This window comes from Sesamum indicum, linkage group LG15 (genome assembly GCF_000512975.1).
Source record: "Sesamum indicum cultivar Zhongzhi No. 13 linkage group LG15, S_indicum_v1.0, whole genome shotgun sequence".
In the NCBI taxonomy this organism is placed as follows: domain Eukaryota; kingdom Viridiplantae; phylum Streptophyta; class Magnoliopsida; order Lamiales; family Pedaliaceae; genus Sesamum; species Sesamum indicum.
This window is the reverse complement of record NC_026159.1, coordinates 6,605,559-6,626,617: the sequence shown is the minus strand read 5'-3', so window position 1 is coordinate 6,626,617 and position 21,059 is coordinate 6,605,559. Positions and strand designations below refer to the sequence as shown.

General features: G+C 34.2%; 3 protein-coding genes across 5 annotated transcripts in view; 1 reads left to right on the top strand and 2 right to left on the bottom strand.

Annotated features, from left to right (window-relative positions):
• LOC105178381 overlaps positions 1-1,078 on the bottom strand; it is a gene marked incomplete in the record, with an annotated part of 5,280 nt that extends 4,202 nt beyond the window's left edge. Inside the window, 2 exon segments of the mRNA XM_020698955.1 lie at positions 10-185; positions 619-1,078. Of these exon segments, the coding sequence (XP_020554614.1) occupies positions 10-185; positions 619-1,009 (567 nt within the window).
• Positions 5,346-17,232, bottom strand: LOC105178092 (probable inactive ATP-dependent zinc metalloprotease FTSHI 4, chloroplastic). 2 transcript variants are annotated; one of them, XM_011101450.2, is made up of 17 exons: positions 16,825-17,232; positions 15,791-16,046; positions 14,521-14,893; positions 12,995-13,253; positions 11,762-11,893; positions 10,883-10,957; positions 10,674-10,799; positions 10,432-10,541; positions 10,278-10,356; positions 10,039-10,176; positions 9,789-9,900; positions 9,047-9,210; positions 8,858-8,963; positions 8,637-8,713; positions 6,659-6,802; positions 6,208-6,371; positions 5,346-5,909 (listed from the first exon to the last, which is right to left on the bottom strand). In XM_011101450.2, the coding sequence occupies exons 1-16, from the start codon at positions 17,086-17,088 to the stop codon at positions 6,228-6,230; spliced, it is 2,559 nt and encodes an 852-aa protein (XP_011099752.1). In that variant the 5' UTR covers positions 17,089-17,232; the 3' UTR covers positions 5,346-5,909; positions 6,208-6,227. The 2 variants fall into 2 exon arrangements, with proteins under 2 accessions (XP_011099752.1, XP_011099753.1); XM_011101451.2 differs by having other exon boundaries at positions 15,791-16,054; positions 16,825-16,962.
• Positions 18,435-20,578, top strand: LOC105178091 (chitinase 2-like). Of its 2 annotated transcripts, none has more exons than XM_020699240.1 (3): positions 18,435-18,536; positions 19,361-19,396; positions 19,594-20,578. In XM_020699240.1, exons 1-3 carry the CDS (start codon positions 18,470-18,472, stop codon positions 20,379-20,381), a joined length of 891 nt encoding a protein of 296 aa, XP_020554899.1. In that variant the 5' UTR covers positions 18,435-18,469; the 3' UTR covers positions 20,382-20,578. The 2 variants fall into 2 exon arrangements, with proteins under 2 accessions (XP_020554899.1, XP_011099751.2); XM_011101449.2 differs by having other exon boundaries at positions 19,361-19,503; positions 19,695-20,578.

Sequence of the window (21,059 nt, the reverse complement as noted above, 5' to 3'; positions counted from 1 at the left end):
CTCAGGATTGATGGCTATTCCCATCACTTCTTGGAGCCGTTTGATGGCTGCCGTCGAGCCCGACCCGCAGAATATGATGGCATCATCTTCTCCACCACCTAAGCATTTCTTCACGTAGTTGGATGCTTCATGCACCATTTTAGTCGTCCTATACCCCACGTAACTATCACTCGTGTGACTATTGCCTGTCACGTACAAACTAAATAAATTAAAATATTTCAAAATCATATCGTATTTTTTATTCCATTTAATATATACACTATAAAAATATTTAAAAATATATTTTATACACATATCATGTATATGTTTATTGAATGAAAAATATAACATGATTTAAAATAAAGAATTCAATCGAATAACTATATGATAAATACCGTACACGCACCTCAGCTAGCCCGCCCATCCCATGGTGCGGGCATTAGTGTTAGGATGAATATCTCAATATTAATATAAATATATGATAAATTTGATGCTTTATGTAATGAGTGAACAAATGATTGATACCTATTAGACTGCCTGGATACCTATTTTAATTTTCATAGGGATAAAAATTTGAAGAAAAACACCATACAAATAACACAATAAGTCAAAGTTTTAATAAACTTAAAAACTCAGTACCATAATAGGGAAGTAAGTAGGTGGCGATATAGTTCTCAATGCAGCGGAGGGAGCGGCCGGAGGCGGTGTGATCGGCGTAAGTGAGGCGGCGCCTCCCGAACGGGGTGTCGAATTCTTCAGTCCCGCCGATGATTTGAGAGCGGAGCCAGCGGAGCTTCTTCTCAGTGGACTCGTTACTTCTGGGGAAGTCCTTGTCGAGAACCTGAAACGATTCATCGAGCCTGTTGCTGCTGAAATCATGACGATCATCATCGTCGGTGGAGCTCATGTTGCTTGTACTATGATCACTCATGATCTCTTGATGTACAAAAGCATTATGGCTACTGTTGAGGTTGTCCCTCGACAGATGATCGTGATGATGACGGTGATGATGTTCGAACTCCATTTTCATGGTGAAGATATATAGGGTTTGGTATTGGTTTTATGGAGTGTGTCTATATATATATATATATATATATATATAGAGAGAGAGAGAGAGAGAGAAGTTTGAATACTTGTAATAATATGTTATGGAGAAGAAGTAGAAGTATATATATAGAGTTGGTAATGGGACAGTTGGAACATAGAAAAGTACAGAAAAGTTGGGTGAGAGTTTACGATTATATATAAATTTGTGATTTTTGTCTGTGGGTCAAATAGCAGGCTGCAAATTGGATAGGACCTTTCCCACTGTTGAAGTCCTCGTTAACAATAACTTTTTAATATAATGTTATTCAAATAATAATAATTAAAAAATAATATGACTTGCGACTAGATTGGTGTTTCACCACGCAAGGTATTGTCCGCTCTGACTTTATATGATCTCACGGTTTTATTTTAAAAAAATATTTCATCAGGCAGAGATCTTGGGACTTATAAGTCACTCAAACTTCTCGTCTGCAACCAATATAAACGCTTGCCTACACCAATAATGAATATTTCAATATAGTAATTTGATCTCATTAGAGATATACCTCATACAGAGCTTAATAATTCACGTATATATTTATACGAAATTGTAATAATATATTTCAAAGTCCAACTCCCATTTGAGAAGCTTCGGACACTCTCTCAATATTTTATGTCTCAAATAATGTTGGCGATGACGTTAAGTGTAGGATTATGACTACTAAAACGTTATATATTATCTAAACTATTAAAAAAATTATATTTATTTTTAAATATATATTCAAATTTATTCTTTATTTATATTTTTATAAAAAAAACTGATTGTAATATTAAGTTTAATATATATATGTACTATTATAAAAGAGATATTTTATCATATTAATTTTTAAATACTCAAATTTATCTTTTAATTGATTCGTTCTCTTTAAAAAAGCTATAGTAATAATGTCAATATTTTTAATAAAATTCATAATTATAATTTATTTTAATGGACACGTTCAAATAAAATAAAAAAACTACTATTAAAATAAGCTACTGAAAACAAAATATTATTAATTACAATATTAGTGGTTATAATTGAAAATCATGGTAAATGATTATTATTAACTATAATTAAATAAAATCGATATAAAAAATTAGTTTTTTCATCATGAAAAAATTATTCGCCACGATTATAAGTCATGATAAAAGTCATGACAAATTAATATTTTAACCATCCTTACGAAAACTCCAATTAAAAATCATTGTGCGGCCATAATTATTAATTATTTGCTATAATTATTTATTATTAATTATAAAAATTAATTATAATTAAATATTATAATTCTTTTAATGAGCATACACCCCATGTTGATGAAACTCAAAGAGTTCAACTTTATCAATTAAATAAGAGTTCGTTGGAAAAACGGCAATCACTCATCCGTACAATCATAATTGCCAAGAAAAAAAATTAGATATATATATATATATATATGGGGAAAATGTAATTTTAGTTAGGTAATTTACGGGATGTGATAATTTTGGTTCTGTATAAATTGATTTTTATAACTTAATCCTGTAATTTTAAAATTTTGATAATTTTTATCCTTTTCAGGTCAATTTGGCCGAAAAATTGTATGTGACTTGCACATGACCTCATTAAATTGCAATTTTAGTCCTATAAGTTAGGGAGCGTTGGCATTTTCAATCCTATAACTTGGGAGAGTTGACATTTTTATCCTTCATAAATTTATTTATAGGACTAAAATTACAATGTCTGGTCAAATTGGTTGAAAAAGAACTAAAATTGCCTTGTCCTAGTCAAAGTTTCAGTTTCTTTTTCTCCTGTTAACACTGAACAACTTTTTATGGACATAGGTTTTATTATCAGCACTTTTTGGTTCAATTGATATAATAATCAAATGATTGTACGTTTGATCTTTTTTATTTATAACTTCATGTAAGAAGGCCGTGTTGGTGAATAATTTATAAGTATTTCTATAGATAAATTATGATTCTAAAAGCATGTTTTGGCTCATTAAATCGAAGCCATTCAAATTGTGGTTAATAATAGTTATTATGTTTAAACATGTCGAATTCAAACGAGTTTTTATCGATCGATTTCAATCGAGTATCAAATCATTTGATTTAGTTTCCAACCCTACTTTCTAATATATATGTGAAGATACAAAATACTAATTTGCTTTGTAATTGGATAGAATTTTTTATTTCAAATTATGTTATATCTTTTATTTTATTTAATATATAAAATTTATTTTATTTAAAAAAATATCTTATATACGTGTCATATACATATTAAATGAAACAGAAGATACAAAAAGATTCGGAATTAAATATTCAATCAACATTAATGAGATGAGGCGAAATTGATGGAGCAATCTGCCAGAGCACATATAAGATGGTAGGAGATCCAGCCTCACCTGCTATACTACTAAATCATCAAGCCCTACTATCAGCTATTAAAACACACTCGATCTGTTTATATAATTTAAATTTGTTGAAATTACATTTACATCTCTTTGAAAAAAAAAAATTTACACTTGATAGTCTTTCATTATGGTTCGAAAAGTGCTAACACTAATACAAAAGTTGTCGTAAATTTCAATCTTACCCCTCATTTAATATTTTTATGTATATTTTTGTACTTATAAAGGGATAATGTAACATATATTTATATACATGTGAGTGAGTGTAACAATATTACAGTTTTTCCCTTATAAATACAAAATTATTACATGAAAATGTTAAATGACGGATGAAATTGAGAATTTATATAATTCTTTTACTAACATCAGCATTAATTTTCCGTTGAAACCCTAACAGGGATTAAGTGTAAATAGTAAAATTTCAAAGAGGGTATAAGTATAATTTTTAAAAGTATTTTGAGAAAAGCATAATTTTATATTTTTAGAGGGGTGTGAGTATAACTAACCTTATCCATAATCATGATTTTTAGTAGCAGCCTACCATTTTCAGTGCTTGAAAACTCTTCATTAGGTTAGGCAAGCTGGGAAGTGCAAGAAATCACACCAACATAGGCTTTTTTGGATTTGCTATTTCGCATTTTTACAAATAAGATAAAACACACTCAATGTTTGTTTTTGTATTTTTACATCTTATCTGCGTATTTTTCTGTTTTTCAACTTTTTATATATATAATATATATACATATGTATATTTATATATACATAATATAAAACATACATGATTTGACAATAAACAGTAATTTTTGTCTCCAAAAAGTACAACATTAAACATAAAATATATATATATATATTTATATATAAAAATATATAATTTGACAATGAACAGTGATTTTTGTCTCTCAAATCCCAACATCAAACCTATACCACTTATTTTAAAATATTTTAAATTTTTCCAAAATACAAATCCAAACATATCATCTATTTTCAACACACACTCACTTATATCTATTTTTCTCGCTCTATTTCTAAAACACAAAACAAAACAATCAAAATACAAAACAAAACAACTAAAACATAAATCCAAACATAATGATAAATTTCTTGGATGTGATCTTCATTTGGGTAGCAGATTGGTATATTGTGGCTGTGTGGCTAAGAATTCGATAGTTATAAACTACAAAATATTATATTGGTTATTCAATTATATTATCAAAATTCATTTAAATATAACTAGTTGATCTAATTAATATTTTAATATATGTTTGTTTGGTTCTGATTGATCCTATCAAACTAGTTTCACGAGTGCAAATTTAATTTTTCCTACTGTTTGATCCCATTTTTAATAATAATTTTTGGATTAAATTCTATCAAGCCCACATTTTGATAAAAGTTGCTCAAAACAAAAAAGATCCCAATTATTTTTTCACTTAATTTCACATTTTGCCAATTAAATATTTGGCCAAATCTTTTCATTAGTCTCTTATTTTTACTTTTCGTCCCACTTTAGTCTCTCATCTCACAAATGCACCGTAATGATCCCTTATTTTCTATATAAATTTCACTATGGTCCCTGACCATTAATTTTTAACAAAATCTAATTAAAGTGGATTGAATATTTCATTCATGAGGATTAAAATTGAAAAAACTCATATACTTTTGAAATTTAACAATTATTAAAAAGTATCATGTACTTCAAATTAATGTTATTTTTAGAGATAATTACACTCCCTTTTTTTGAGATTTGGTGTAATGACACGTAAACCCCCTACATTAGCACCCCTGAAGTTTTCTCATATCTTTATCTTTTCCTCTATCTTCCAAGAACAAACAAGATCAAGTAAAATTTTAAATCCAAGCAGATGCCACTAATCCATGTATAAAGTCATTGTAATCATAAGTTTATCAGAACACAACTTTGCAGCTCGGCAGAAAGGGAAAAGATGCTAGATTTACATAAGTCTAGAGAGAAAACATGTACATGACAGATATACAAGTCAATTCTTTCTTTCTCGTCATTCACAACATGAATGTTGTAAAACAAAAGCCAACCAACAAAAGCTACAACTCATCGGATTGTTTCCCTGATCTGACTATCACTAATTCTGCAGATCCTATAATAATGTATAATAACCTATATTTCTGTCCAATCCTGTAGTCATTTCTCCAAAATCCCAAGCTATAAGTTGATATCGATTACGTTGTAGATGGCAACCATAACAATAATGGCAGCATCACATCAGGTAATAAAGGAACAAAATTTGAAAGTCCAACATCTGAATACCTTGTGCCGGAATCAATTCTCTAGTTTGAGGGATCCAGCAGTCCTTGAATGACAAAAGAGGCTTAATACTAATGGCACAAGATAAGATGCTCCGTGGTGGAATTTGGATAAGAGGCGGGCACAATAAGCTTCCCGTGTTAACTAACAGAATTAACTGCAGAGGTATGTTGGACTACAAGAGAACTCATAAGATGAACCTGAAGAAAACAGAATACCAAGAACTCATTGTGGAGCACACCCTTGAAAGTCAAAGTGATTCTGCAATCAATGTTAATCTAGTCTGATTTATATCCTAGGCATTGAGGAGAACCCATTCGCCTTAACTTCAAAGAGCATGTCATTCAAGAGAACTCATACTACCGAACATTATCATCTGTTAGGTATTTGGGTAAATGTTCTCCGAACTTAGATTGAACGAAAACGCAATCCATTATGTGTTCAGAAATGGCTATTACCAAAGAACAATATTTTAAATTAGAAAAGATATGTGCTCACCAGATATAATACAACGACTCTTATAGAAAATGGCTGGCCATCAAAAGCTGTGGCTTCTCTTTATCTTCTTCAATTTCCATAGAGGCCTCAGCCCTGATTTCCTCAACCCTTTTGTCCCATATTCCATCTATTAGCTTCCAAGTGTCATCACTAATGATTTGAGTCTGCATGAAAACACAGAGAAGATAAATTTTAAGGTTGTCCAAGATCTAAGGATAATAACAGAAAGCTGTGAGGAGGGAAACAATGAGGCAATGGATGAAAAAGGAGTACAGCAAATGAATAAGGAACATCCCTGTAAAAGCTTATAAGCATAACCATCCTCACCCCACACAATCAAAAGCGAAAACTCAGGTTTTTCATTTTGTCCCTTCCATTACTCCCTATACCCTTTAAAAATGCAAGCAATCACAAAACCAAAACCACGCAACAGAAATTGTACTCTAATTACCTCCATAGGACGAGGTGCACCAAAAGTAGAAAATCCCACATTTCCAGGTGCAAAGGTCACCCTTCCTGGAAGTGAAACACCATGTACTCCCCACCGTCCCGCATATATAAGCACGCCATATTCATCCACTTCTCTCACAGCAGGCTGGCAAACAGGACATCAACTTTCAGAAAGTCACGAACAATGTACAATGCAAGATCAACTAATTTAATCTCCAACTGATAAGTACTATTCTGGGGACTCATCTACAGCCATTAACTGAAGCTCAACAATATCACAACTATATGAGATAACCAAAAGATCTTTACAACAATTTTTTCAGAAAGAAGATGCCCCAAAAACCTAAGGGATTTTCCAATAGCAATGACCTAACACCTTTCCCTGACACACATAACCGAACAATAATGACCCAAGAATAATAACCACCAAAGAATGTTTAACAAAGAGAATAAAAGTAAATGTTGAAATAAGTTACTCTTCAGTTAACACCTTCACATATAAGGTTAGCTCATAATCTTAACACAGAACTGATTTCCCTCAACAGTTGCAATGCTCACCATCTCAACCAAGTCAACTTGGAACTTCAGCATTCAGGCGCATCTACTGTGTTTTTTTTTTTTTCTGTAAGATGCCATTTAAAGCTTTTCCCTTTCAACTGTACATTTTCACAAATATTCAAGCTGGAAAACAACTACTACTCGTGACTTTGGCCCAATTGGTTCATACGAACAATTTTTTGACACAGTTACACAACCCACCAACCTGATTCACATTGTTGTTGGGAAAAAATTGTTTGGCAGAAATTTACTTGTACTTCCATATCAGCAAACTTCAGAATCCTTGTTTTCGTTCATCTGAATACCCCTCCTTTGTCAAAAAAACTCTATTCTCTTTCCAACAACATGCTAAGAATTTAACTAGATCTGGAAGAAAGAGGTGATGGAGTTTCTAAAAACCAGTGACAAGGTAATTTTCATTTCAGGAAAAAGTGTTGAAGGGCAATAAGATGATATAACAAAAACTAAACAAGCACCAAGTATCTTAAATAGTTTAGACAACTACTACGGCCAGAGAGATTTATCCATGGTTTAATGAAAGGGACAAATTACATTCCCCCTGAGGTTTGGTATAATTACACATCAAGTCATTGTAGTTTGGAAAATTGCATCTAGTTCCCCTGAAGTTTGCTTCAATTGTAACAAATAAGTCCCTCCATTAGTCAAAACTTACAAAATTTGATGATATCAACAAAAAGATCGGATAAAAATCATATTTACCCCGATTGATTTATTACTAATTTTTTGCATGTCAAATAAATCTTTTTATGACCAAATTACCCTTATACATCTTTATACATCAATGCATATGAGGAGGTATATATTTACCATTATAAGGGTAGCGTAGTCACAAAAAATTTGTTTGACATGCAATAAATCAATCATAAGTCAGTCTAGGGCAAATATCGATTTTCATTCAGTGTTTTTTTTTTTATTAATATCAACAAATTCAAATTCAGTTAATCTTGACTAATACAGGGACCTATTTGTTAGACGAAAGCAAACCATAGGGGATGCTAAATGTAATTTTTCAAACCACAGGGGTCTACGTGTAATTACACCGAACCTCAGGGGAGGGAAGTGTAATTATCTCTTAACGAAAGTCCAACCAGATACTCTATGCTACAAACAAGCAAACAAGTTCTTTGAAGGTGAGGAGATTTCAGACAGTTAGGACACAGTGACCAAAAAGGTTGAAAATTGAACACACAAAAATTCTCATTTTTGGAGATATCAGAATATGAAAAAATAGACTAGTACAGAGAATGTTGTTTGAGCGCAGGGGGAGAGGGAGAGAGCGTAATTCTTGGTGCACCTAGCATCACTAGAAGTACCTAATAAACGAAAGTCAAAATTCATATACTTGATCAAAACAAATTTCAAGGAAACCTTATTTTGGAAGATAAGATGAGACAGGGTACCTGAGGTATTCGAGGTGAACTGTTGTATATTTTCCAAATTTCATCTGCTTTAATCTCTCCCTTCTCAAGTAGGACATCTGCTTGACATGAAAGCATGTACACAAGATGTTAGCAGGAAGCAACCAAGATAAATGGAAGTCATTACCATACAAGTCCTAGAAATATTTGAAGAACAGCAACAAAATAAGATAGCTTGGTGAGAAATGCACGAGCAACCAAACCTGTAATGTTCTCCACAGCAGGACTGTATTCTCTTAGTACAGATGTGCATTTCTCCACAGCAAAACGCATGTATTCTTCTCTAAGTGCTTCAAGTTTGGCAGCAAGCTGCAAACGATAATTATGCAACATGTCATGACCTCTAAATACCAATAACCAAATCGAAACCAAAAGAAATAAGAAGTCCTCACGTTAGGCACAAGATCATGTTGATATCTGTAATAGGCCTTCCCAAAAGCAGTCATTCCCGTTTGCAAAATCAAGAATTCAGCAAGTCTGGAAGCCTCTAATGTGGATTTTGCAGAAACCCAGGATAGATTTTCAACTCCAAATATCTCCTCTTCAATTACTCTGGCTACATTTTTTAAATATCAATGTCAAGAAAAAATATTCTATTCATCCCAATACAGAACTAGCAGGCAACATCTATAAACATTTCTCATTAAACAGAAGAATAGGAGGTCTCCAACATATAGTAAAGGTTTTACTGATCCTGATATGCCAGGCTTCAGATACAGTTTGCATTATAATAGGCAAAAAGAATTCGGATTTTAATGTGCAAGATAGAGACATAGAGGGATAAGAAATCACATATTATCTGATAATTTAAGCAAATATCAATTGACTTCACCACTGAGTCAGACAAGATCAGCATTGAGTAACTATTGCCTAAATGTTTATATATATTTCAACCATGGACCCCACTTCATCAACATATATAACCATCTCCCAGACTAAGGCATAAAGAATGCTTCGGATAAATAAATGATAGTGCAAAAACTACAAGCAGCCAACTTTTCTCCACTTTATCCTATTTCTTGGCAATGAGCTTCACCAGTACTTATCTAAGAAGAGCATTGTTTTTCCATTTCCTATTTTCAACAGTTGTCATTTCTAATTCAGAGCAATTTCAATAAGATGTTTTGTACTTACGAGCACATGCCCGTACTATAGAATCCACATAATCCGCCTTGCGCTGAAACACCCTGCCTGCTGTCTCCTCATAGCTCATATTTGGCTGACTGCGAATGGAATTAATATGTGTCTGAAAATACCAAACAAGATATTAAAAAGCCAGCTGATGATTTTCATTTGCTAGTTCATTTTTAATCTAGTTAAGAAATGGCAAGTAAGAGAAAGAACTGAAAAACAGGAATAATCAATTCAATCTAATATATCATACATCAGTGAATGGGCGGTAGGAATCTGGAATATAACATGCAAGAACAGCTACAGCCGCCTCCCGATATGCCAGTCTCAGTTTTAACTCTTCAGGGACTTCAGTACTATCTTCTTGACCTGTTTCAAAAGTGCCTTTTTGCTGCAACATTTGATTGACATTGATGTGAACGAGCATTATGCTAATCCAGGTCAAATTGCATAACAGGATGGAAATGCATATCTAGGAATTTTAACACTCACCCGCTTCAAGGCCTCAAGAAGTTCTTCCTGTCCTATGTAGTCTAAGTCCTTCCTTGCAGTCAAGATTCCGGCTTCATTCCTGTCATGATTATTTCATCAGCCGAACTCTGTGATAAAAAGTTAATCCGACTGAGAATTTCAAGTATTTGTTTACAGTATATTTTGCAATTCTGCTCCAGTAAAATCTTCCGTAAGATCTGCAATTTCTTTAAGTAGATTCTCCTTCTCTTCCTCTGAACGAAAATATTTATTCCGAGCATGTACCTATCATGGTTGTGATGAGAACCAACATACAGAATAACTTCTGGTGAACAAAGAGTTCTTTTTTTTTCTCTGGATATCGCATATTAACTTCTACTTAGGTGAAATGCATGCCATTTAAAAACACAAGAATACCTTCAATATGGCAAATCTACCATCTTTCGACGGTAATCCAACACGAATAATCTTGTCAAAGCGGCCTTTTCTTAGAAGAGCAGGATCAAGAATATCCAGTCTATTTGTTGCACCAATAACCAACACCTTATAAAACGGATCTTTATCAAGTCAACTCAGGAAACAACTAATTGTTCATGAAAGACAAAAGAAATCTAATTACTACATACCTGTGATGTTGACACTTTAAAACCATCCATTTCTGTCAGTATTTGAAGTAGTCCTTGTTCCCTCTCAGCACCACCCTTGTCAAACAAAGATGCAGAAGTGCACGTCTTGAGACTTGACAAAAGGGATTTAATTGATAAAAGAATTGTAATAACAGAGTGAAAATATTAGTATCGGAGCATTTAATGGACATTGCACATTTCATTAGTAATGTGAGAGTGAATTTGTTAAGTTGGAAACCTCAGTTAGATTAAAGAGAATTTTCTTATTTAACCCTGCTTCTGATATGTGGCACGGGCGCTTAATAGAAGAAAGCTTAATGGAATAGATTTTGGCAGTAATGCTGCAGTGTTATCAGATATGATGTCGCCACAACCACTTACCGTCTTCAACATACATTTTAAACATATTACATTCTGATTAGGGATGTCTCTCATGCTCTGTGAAAAGTAAATTCAAGCCAAATTCGAATATAAGCACAAATGTAATCAGTAAATCTATTTTCAGCTTCATAGTTAATGTGATGCATATGAATGGCATAATCGATGGAATAAGGGCCTTATTTACCAATGTGATTGACTTTATTCATGTTTTGGGTTTAATTAAGTGAGGCCTGCTATTTTCATATTTCTCTAATCTTTCTCTTAATGTATTTCTATCTCATTTCAGTGCAACTCCCTGTAAGCTCATCTCAGCAAATCAAGTACATAAGAAATAATTCATTCAAGACCAAGGTGCAAAGAAATTCCAAAGAAGGCAGTTAAGCTTATCAACGTTATATTAACTAGAGGTTTAAATCCTTGCCTGTCTGCAGCCTACAAGAAAAGATCAGAAGACACTGTACAAGATATGGGCAAAATATAAGAAAAGCATATTCATACCCCACCAATATCAGGTCCACCACGTTTACTGCCAATTGCATCTATCTCATCAATGAAAATTATAGAAGGTGCAAATGACCTGGCACTAGCAAAAAGATCCTTCACACGAGAAGCAGCCACACCAACAAACATCTGAACAAAGAAATAGTTACATTAGTTGTTGCAGGCATATGAGAACATTTTATTTCTCAAAAACCACTGATTCATAATTGCCAGCACTTATATTAGCAATGTTGCCAAGTCATACAAGAACCATGCTTGCATACTCCAAAAATCATATGCCAAGTGGAGGATTTAAATGATTAACTGGAAAGAAAAAATGACGCATCAAGGACCTGTTAGCTTGCTACATATTTTTTTCCATGCAATGAAAGATTACACAACTTTTATTAGCTCCACTCACACCTTATGTTGGAGTTAGATGTGGTGGGGATCTGATTGGTAGATGAAAGATGAGTGGTAAACGACAATGGTTGGTGATAGGGAACAGCCAAAGAGAAGTGAAGGTTGAGCTGGAGGAACAACATAGTACAGTACTTTTGATCTAAACAGTAAGGATAAGATGATTATAATGGAAAGGATAAATACAGGAGATGGCAGAATTAGGCCATGAATCCAGCTTATCGCTGAACCAAATAGGCTTTGATTTACCAAGTGAATTCTCAGAACTGATATAGAATTGTACAAAAACACAGAGAGGAATGAGAACTCCAAACAGAACTAAGAAAGACAAGAAGGATCCTGTTCCCCAAATACTGCCAACACTTTCAAGCATCCGCCATTAATACCATCCACTTGCAACTCACCAGCTGAGAGCCAGTTTTTATGAATGAGCAGAAACCCAACAACCTATCACCTAGTGTGCACAATGATACTCCAGCAGAACAGAGGTCATTTTACAAAGCCCATCATCCATCAACATCCTATGTTAGTATATTAGTTCAGCATCACCAAGTTTCATTTGAAAATTTGCAGCCTCAAATTCTCTAACTATTGAATCAGCCTGATACCATCAGTAATCTAGACAGATATACCTTGACGCCACAGAGGCGCTATTTTTCTATTGGTAGCATAGGTGGAAACTCACTTCCTCAATGCCATCCTATTGAGGATAAAATGTGCAATTATACCATACAATAAATCATGCATAGTCACAATTTTCTACATTGTCTTAGAAATCTGTTTAAAACGGAAATAGAAATGTTGGACTATTTTTTCCAAGAAGAACCTCACCTCGACAAAGTCTGTACCATTAGCTGCAAAAAATGGAAGACCTGCCTCACCAGCTATAGCTTTTGCAAGAAGTGTTTTACCAGTTCCAGGAGGACCATGAAGGAGCACACCTTTTGGGCAATAGATACCCTTGTTTTGGAACTCCTCATCATTTTTTAGTATTCGAACAATCTCTTGCAGTTCCCGCTTGATATACTCTTGACCAGCAAAATCATCAAAGGTGACACCAGTTTTTTCTTCAGCTGATATGAACTTTGCCCTGGCATGAAGATAGCATAAATGAATCAGAATATAATCATGCCCATCCAGTAAATTCTTCTTGATAAAGCAACTTAACTAAAAATACCCTGGTAAATATTGGTAATATATCAATCAAAAGGTTTAGATCACAAATACAACAATCAAAAATCCAACTTAAAATTAGAATGAAGTTAGATCATACATATTACAACTTGACTGAAAGCCCCCTTCCTTTCTCATCAATTTTCATATAAATGAAAACAGACACTGTGTTTACAGGTTCTAGAAAGTGCACTCGATAATTCTAGAAGAAGGCAGATATGAAACTATTCATGTTTAAGATTTCAAATTTAGTCTACATCACAGGGTCAACAACCTAGGCCAAAACAAAAATGTGCACTCAACAGTGCATCTCTCTTCAATCTCAAAGATGGTCATATGCTTCCTTACATGGTACACCTCTTTCCAAAATGCCCAACACTTTTACCGTTTTTCTGCATGTGATCACTGGATTCAAGCGATAACTGCTTTAGCAATACACGGTACACCTCTACTCATAGTGGCCTACGCTTTTGACTATGTACTAAATGTTCAAGGGGGACCCCAAAACATTATCTTTCGTTACTTGGTCAAATTGAGGATGCAGATGTTGTTATATGGAACTTTACTAGGGCAAAGAATCTAACAGTTCAAAAAGGTCACTGAAACTTGAGTAAATTTTTATTTAATCGACTTTAGGATATTTAAGAAGTTAGGAGTAAATAAATAATCATCAAATCAATATAACCAAACAAATAAATTGATTATTAAGGACCCATGATAAGAAAATTCTGGAGTTCACAATTGATACACAAACAGTTGCACTTATCGACACCAATAGTCTGGCTGGCGAAGATGGATTAGGGGTAAGCCTCCAAACTCAGGGCATCTATGAACTAGAACATCCAGATTGACCAGGATATATTTTAGGAAAAAAAAAAGAAGTCAAATGACAGGCAGCAAGTTTTAGGGCATCAAGTGAGTTGCTTTATACTCAGTATGACTTCTCTAAGGAATTACTCGTGAATCTTTTGGAACCATTTACCAGTTAGTAAATGTTCACAACTTGCAAGATGCCAGAATGTCCAAACAATGTTAGTTATTTCCTGAGCAAAACATTTCAGGCTTAGTTTCCAATGACACCAAAGTAAAAAGTACAAAACATAAATTATTTATAAGATGCAGAAAAAAATGACAATAATAATCTCAAAATGGAAGGACAGAGAAAAAAATACAACTCAACCTACCGACTCTTCCCTAATGACCCAAGGGCCTGGCGCTTGAGTGGCTCCAACGTTATCTTTTTCGGAGGAGCGCCAAGATCACAAGGAATTAATTTTGAGTATATTGGTCTCATCATATTATCAATCCAAATATATAGAGCGACAGAAAGAGCCAGCCTCATGGACCACACAACTGCAGTCGCGACAGATGAATAGACTTCCGCAGGAACAGTATTAACATTGAGGACATCAACATTGACAAGCTGTTGATGCAACTTTTGCCAAACATCATTCCAGCAGTCAATTGGCATACGGTCAACCACATGGCGCCGGAAAACAATTTCCTTCTTACCTTCTGAACCTTCAGTTTTACCTTCTTTATAATAAGGTAGAATCACTGCATTTAAACACAAGAAAATAAAACACTAAGGAATAAGGAGGAAGAACCTATGGAAAGTACCCTTTGACAATTTCCAACAGTATATGGGATTTGAACTAAACCAAAGACAGGCAGGTGTCTGTGAGTTGTCTATCAAAATAAGAACAAGCAAAAACAACTTGAGGAAAAAGACAGGCAAAAGTTACCTAGGGTTAGGTTTTGTTCTCATCATCAATTTTCAGTTTTTTATGGGAAATGTTTGTTTCCAATTTTTATAGGTTTTCACAAAGAATGAAAATATATTTGAATTAATTGATAAAATTGTATTTATGTTGTTAGTGGTGTCAAATCCATGTAATTTTTATTTATTTGGATGAAATTGATAGTTTTACTTTTTATTTGTTAGTGATGTCAAATCAATTCCTTTTTTATTTGAATCGTTATCTATTTTTATTTTTCATTTAGAGTTGTTAATATTAAATCAATGAATTATGAAATAATATATATTATTAGTTTATTAAGTTCATGATTGAAACAATTGTATATATATGAATATATATATATATAAAAGCAATTATTTAGATAAAAAAAAGGTAAAAAAGTTTCGAGTGAGCATACATGTAAACGAATATGTTTCCACTCTGCGCACTCTTTCAAAAAGTGAAACCTGTGGATGAAAATGAAACCAAACAAGTGCTCATATTCCTACTCTCTGTGACGGTACCTTTTATCATCTACTATAGTTTCAATTCAATCTAAGCAGGAATTGTCAATAAGGCCGAAATAGAGCATACTCGTGAACGCTTTATGCTAAAAGCTCAAAATAACAACCTTAATAGTACTATAACGTGCAGCTGGTATACTTCATACTCAAGCCAACACATGGAATATGCATAACAAACCAAGAACTCCAACCTGAGACTGTCTGGCCGTAATTAGAGTACTCCATGAATTGGACATTGTTCGAATCAAGAAGTCTCTTGAAGTCACTATAGTCTATGCAATGAGAATTCTCAGGGTCCCACTCTGTTCCTTTCAATTTTCCTCTCATAGTCAAAAGTGCCCTGCTCCATTCCGAAGCCATCATGAGCTGCCTGTCCAATTGAACATTTGCCTTCCTTTCAAACTCTTCTAATCTGTTTATCCGTTCTCTCTCAGCTTGCTTCAAATTCTGGCAATCTCCAACATCAATTTATATCATTGGACACACCATCCCTCATTAAAATTAAAATATACATAAAATAAACCAAACTCTAGTCAAGGTAAATATGTTTGTTTATGTCTTCTGCTTTACAACGGTATTAACTTCTCAAAATCTGAAACCAAAGTGTTCCATTAGTAAGGCCAACACCTCTGGGTTAATTTTGAAAAATGGAACATTGTACCATGAATTCAGGATAAGTCAGAAATGCCAAAAAACTACTTCATCAAAATACAAACTCAAAACGTATAGAAGGTAAAACATTTGATAAATGCATGTTAACACATGCAAAGATTGAAACATTCAACCACTCTCCCACTTCAGTTTTTTCACAAAACCAAATTTTGGTCCCTTAACCATTCAGGCCCCAACAGTTATCTACCAGTCTTCAATTTAAAGAGTCTGGTTCCCTCTCATTGAGCATTGCAATGGCTACACTATCCTCAAGGTGGCAATAAAACTATAATAGTATTGCAATCTCATCCTTGAAGAAGCGTCACATTCCCAAATACCAAAAACCAAATTCAGCCACTCTTATAAACTACAAAACCAAATTCAGCCGCTCTTATAGACTACCAACGAATAGAAGAGTAGATGCAAGTTTAACACATTCTTTCTGACACCTGAGTTTACTCCAAAAAAATAACTAAGAACCAAGTTTCTTTGCAAGAAAAATAACAATAACCTTCTTCTCTTCTTTCCACACAGGCCAAAAATCATAATGCTATCAAGTTATCATAAAACCCACCTCGAATAGCTGCTGAGCTGAGTCAGTTTCCCCCTCCACAGGGTTGGAACTCGAACTTGAAGGTGCTCTGCAACACTTAATTTCTAGTCTTCTAACACAGCTGCGTGATTGCAACCGCAAAATTGGAGCAGACAAGCGCCTAAGAAACAAGCATTTCGGCCGTCTATCACTTCGAGCAAATAGGGTTTTAGAAGAGGAGAAAACACACAAGGGTTTTGGCGAAAAACTATCAAGTAATGGGTTAGAAGCAATTGAAAAGTTCATCTTTCTCCCTTTTCTTATTCGGAATTCAGCAAACCATGCAATCAATGTATATTTGCATTATCTTCTCCTTCAAATATCCTCCTCCATGACAACAAAACACTGCAACCAGCGTTTGGACCAGTTTCCGCCTTCCACCCTGTCTCATTAGGTGGAAGCGGTTAAAATCGCGTTCGTTTGAGTGCGATTTTGGGCTGCATTACCCAATTTCGCATCGGGTCGATTCAATTATCCAATCGGATCCATGCCGACTATCTGGTAAGATCCGATCCTAGACTAACCTGCTACTACCAGGGTTCAATGAATTATTTTTATTTTATTTTTAAGTACAATAAAAATTTGAATGTCTTCAATTTCGGACTCCCATCATCACCGCATATCAACATAGGCCATCGGACCGCAAGTTGTTTATAATTTTACTTTAAATTATTTATCAACATAACTTCTTTAGAAAAAGTCCAACTCACAATTATAAAATAAAAAAGTGGCTTGTTCTTATCAACTGAGTCAATATATATATATATAGATATTTTAATTTCACTACACACACAGTCACTCAGAATTTAAACCCAATATTTCTAAAAAGAGATTTTTTAAACTCAAATCACTTTCAAAAGTACTAATAACAAAACAACAATTTGTTTATCTTTCCAAAAAGTAACGCGATAAAAGCATAACATATATTTTTAATTGAAGATTTACATATCGGAATGTGGAGCCTAACCGAAATCCAACACTATATCCAAGCCCAGCAGCTGTAAATCCAACCATAAGGGTATAATTTATACGTGCCTAATACAAACAGTCATATGGGACGTTTTTATTGAAATTCACTAAAAAAAGGTCATAGTAAAAATTAATTTTGAGCAACCATAAACGAGAAAAATTTTGCATACCATATACAGTTTGTAATGCTACAACTATTTTTCTTCTCATATATTCCGTTCATGTTCACAACCTAATAAAAATTGTTCTTAACAGTATAGTCTCAAAAAGCGCATTTATATAAAAGTCGCCAGCTAAAAAATTTAAGTATTTTATATATATTAGAAGAGTAATAATATATAAATTAAACAATGCATAGGTAGCATCTTATTAAAGCCTAAACTCTTCTTGATCAATCCGAATTCAATTTGTCCAAATTCAGGTGCAATTATTGGACTAAGACACAGTGTTCTTTGTGAGACTCAACCTCATCACAAGAATTTTGTCTTGATAATCTTTGAAAATGTCCCAATTGCTCCCTCTATAGCCTACTTTGTTCTCTTGTTTTTTCCCTGCCGGCTAAGGGACAAATCAACAAACCTATATATATATACACATGCAATAAAAGTATTTTCTTTTACAAACAAGTGAAATGTATTCAAATGTTTAGAGGAGCATAATGAGTAGACTTCATCACTTTTCATTGCTGATTGTCACTCTTGCTTTGAGTTTTCAACTATTTTGTGGTGAGTATTTACAATATGTTTGTGTGTTTTTTCAGTCGTTTTATCTTAATTTTGAAGAATTATTATTTAAAAATAATTAATTTTTAAGAATGAAAGCATTACATCCCAAAATTAGGTATTTTTATATTCATGATTTTCTGATTTTTCTTCAATTTGGAGTCTAATTATCTTTCTTTTTTAAGGAAACAAATTTAAAAAAAAAAATAGTGAGTTTTTAACAAGTTTCTTTTGAATTTTCACAAAAAATTTAAAGCATAATCAAAGATGAGGGCTGGACTGGCCATGTGCCCCTCAAATGTATATATCCTCAAAATTTATGGTAAACTAAATAGAATTTACAATTTTATAGTTTTTCACATTAGTAAATTATATCTACATATAAATTAAGATATTTATTTTTTATTAAAAATTTATAATATTTATTAAGTGTGAGGGTCTCAGAATAACTAAATATGGTTGCTACTGATATATATGTCTTGACATATATATTAATTATATTGTTCGATTGATGCAAATTTAAAAATAAATTTCTTTAGTGACTTCGAGAAATTATTTAATTTAATTTTTTTCTTTTTTATTTCTTTTATAATTAAAAAAATTATTATACACACGCATTACGTGAACTAAGTATAAAATATTTATTTCACCCCTATAATTAAATAATCCAAATTCCATCGTTTCAACAGCATTAATCTTGAATATTAATAGTAAAAAAGATCCCACCATGCAACCACACAACAAATAATCATCAAATACAAATAAAATTATTCGATTAATTTTCCTTGATAATATATAATAATTAAACATGATTAATTCAATTTCAGATGGAAAGGTGATGATGGAGTATATCGGAGCCACAGGAGCTCCGGTGGAATTCGACGACGTTCCAGTCGATGCAAACATAGACTTCCATTTCATCCTCGGCTTCACCATCGATGCAGACTCCTCCGGCGCCCCACAGAACGGCGTGTTCTCACCATATTGGGCAGCCACCCTGACGCCGGACGCAGTGGCCGCCACAAAGTCCCGTCACCCCAACGGGAAAGCCCTGGCACAGGAGCTCCGGTGGAATTCGACGACGTTCCAGTCGATGCAAACATAGACTTCCATTTCATCCTCGGCTTCACCATCGATGCAGACTCCTCCGGCGCCCCACAGAACGGCGTGTTCTCACCATATTGGGCAGCCACCCTGACGCCGGACGCAGTGGCCGCCACAAAGTCCCGTCACCCCAACGTGAAAGCCCTGGCCAGCCTCTCCGGCTGGAGCCTCGCCGGGAAAACCCTGTCCTGGTACAATCCCCCGGACGCAAACATCTGGATATCAAACGCCTATTCATCGCTCAAATCCCTCATCCTCACTTACCACCTCGACGGCATCGACGTCGACTACGAGAAATTCCCTGCAAACTCCAACAGCAGCTTCGCCTACTGCATAGGCGAGCTCATAACGTTGTTGAAGAACCAGAGCTTGATCTCGGTGGCGACCATCGCGCCGTTCTACAACACCGTCTCGCCCTACGTCGAGCTCTACGAGAGCTACGTCGAGGTCATCGACTATGTGAACTACCAGTTCTATACGGATAAGGTTAAGTCCCCGGAGGCGTACTTGGAGGCCTTCAGGAACAGGACGGAGCAGTTTGATAGAGGGAAGGTTCTGCCGAGCTATGAGGTGAATGGGAGAGGGATTCAGGGAGATGCGTTCTTTGAGGCGTTGAGGCTGGTGGAAGATGATGGTTTTGATGTGAATGGGGCGATGATTTTCTCGGCTGATGCTTCTGCATCTAATGGTTACTATTATGAGATAAAGACACAGGAGTTCTTGCTTAGCAATTCTACTAGCTAGTGTATATGTGTTCGCGATGGGAAATTGTTGCCTTAGTTTGAGTTTTGTGATGTTGAAGCGATCATTCATTACTGCTGTGATGCATGGCTTGAATTGTGCCGTGTAAACGTTGTCTTGAACTTGAGGCTTTATTCATTATGCTTAGTAACTAATGTATTGTCTTTTTAAATCTGAACTAGTATTTGAGTTTTATTCATTCGAGCTAATTACGCTAGTAATCGTTGCATTGTCTTCTTGAACCTAAACTGATTTCTAAAGTTTGTTCATCAAAGCCAATTACACAACTTAATTATGAAAAACATAATCTAACAATTAATCATTTAACTTGTCATATCACCCCCCTCCCGCAAGATCGATTTTAGATACCATGGAGATAAGTATCTAGAAGCAAATTTATTAATTTCGATTTAGCGAGAGCATCGTTGGTGGGGCTTGGCCTCTTCTATTGGGGGGTTGGGTAACGTCTTTGTGATTCTTTAGTATGCAACAATGGTAATTTTTAATACGAAGTCATATGAGTAATTAAAAATTTTGTCTAATGATGTTTTCAGCTTTTGGTTGTTGTATTACAAACCTTGAGGAAATTTGTTGTCTCAACACATTTTGGAGAACTTCGTATGAGTTCTCCAGATGAAGTTTTTTTCTAACTTCTAGACGTTGTATTATACACCTCAAGAA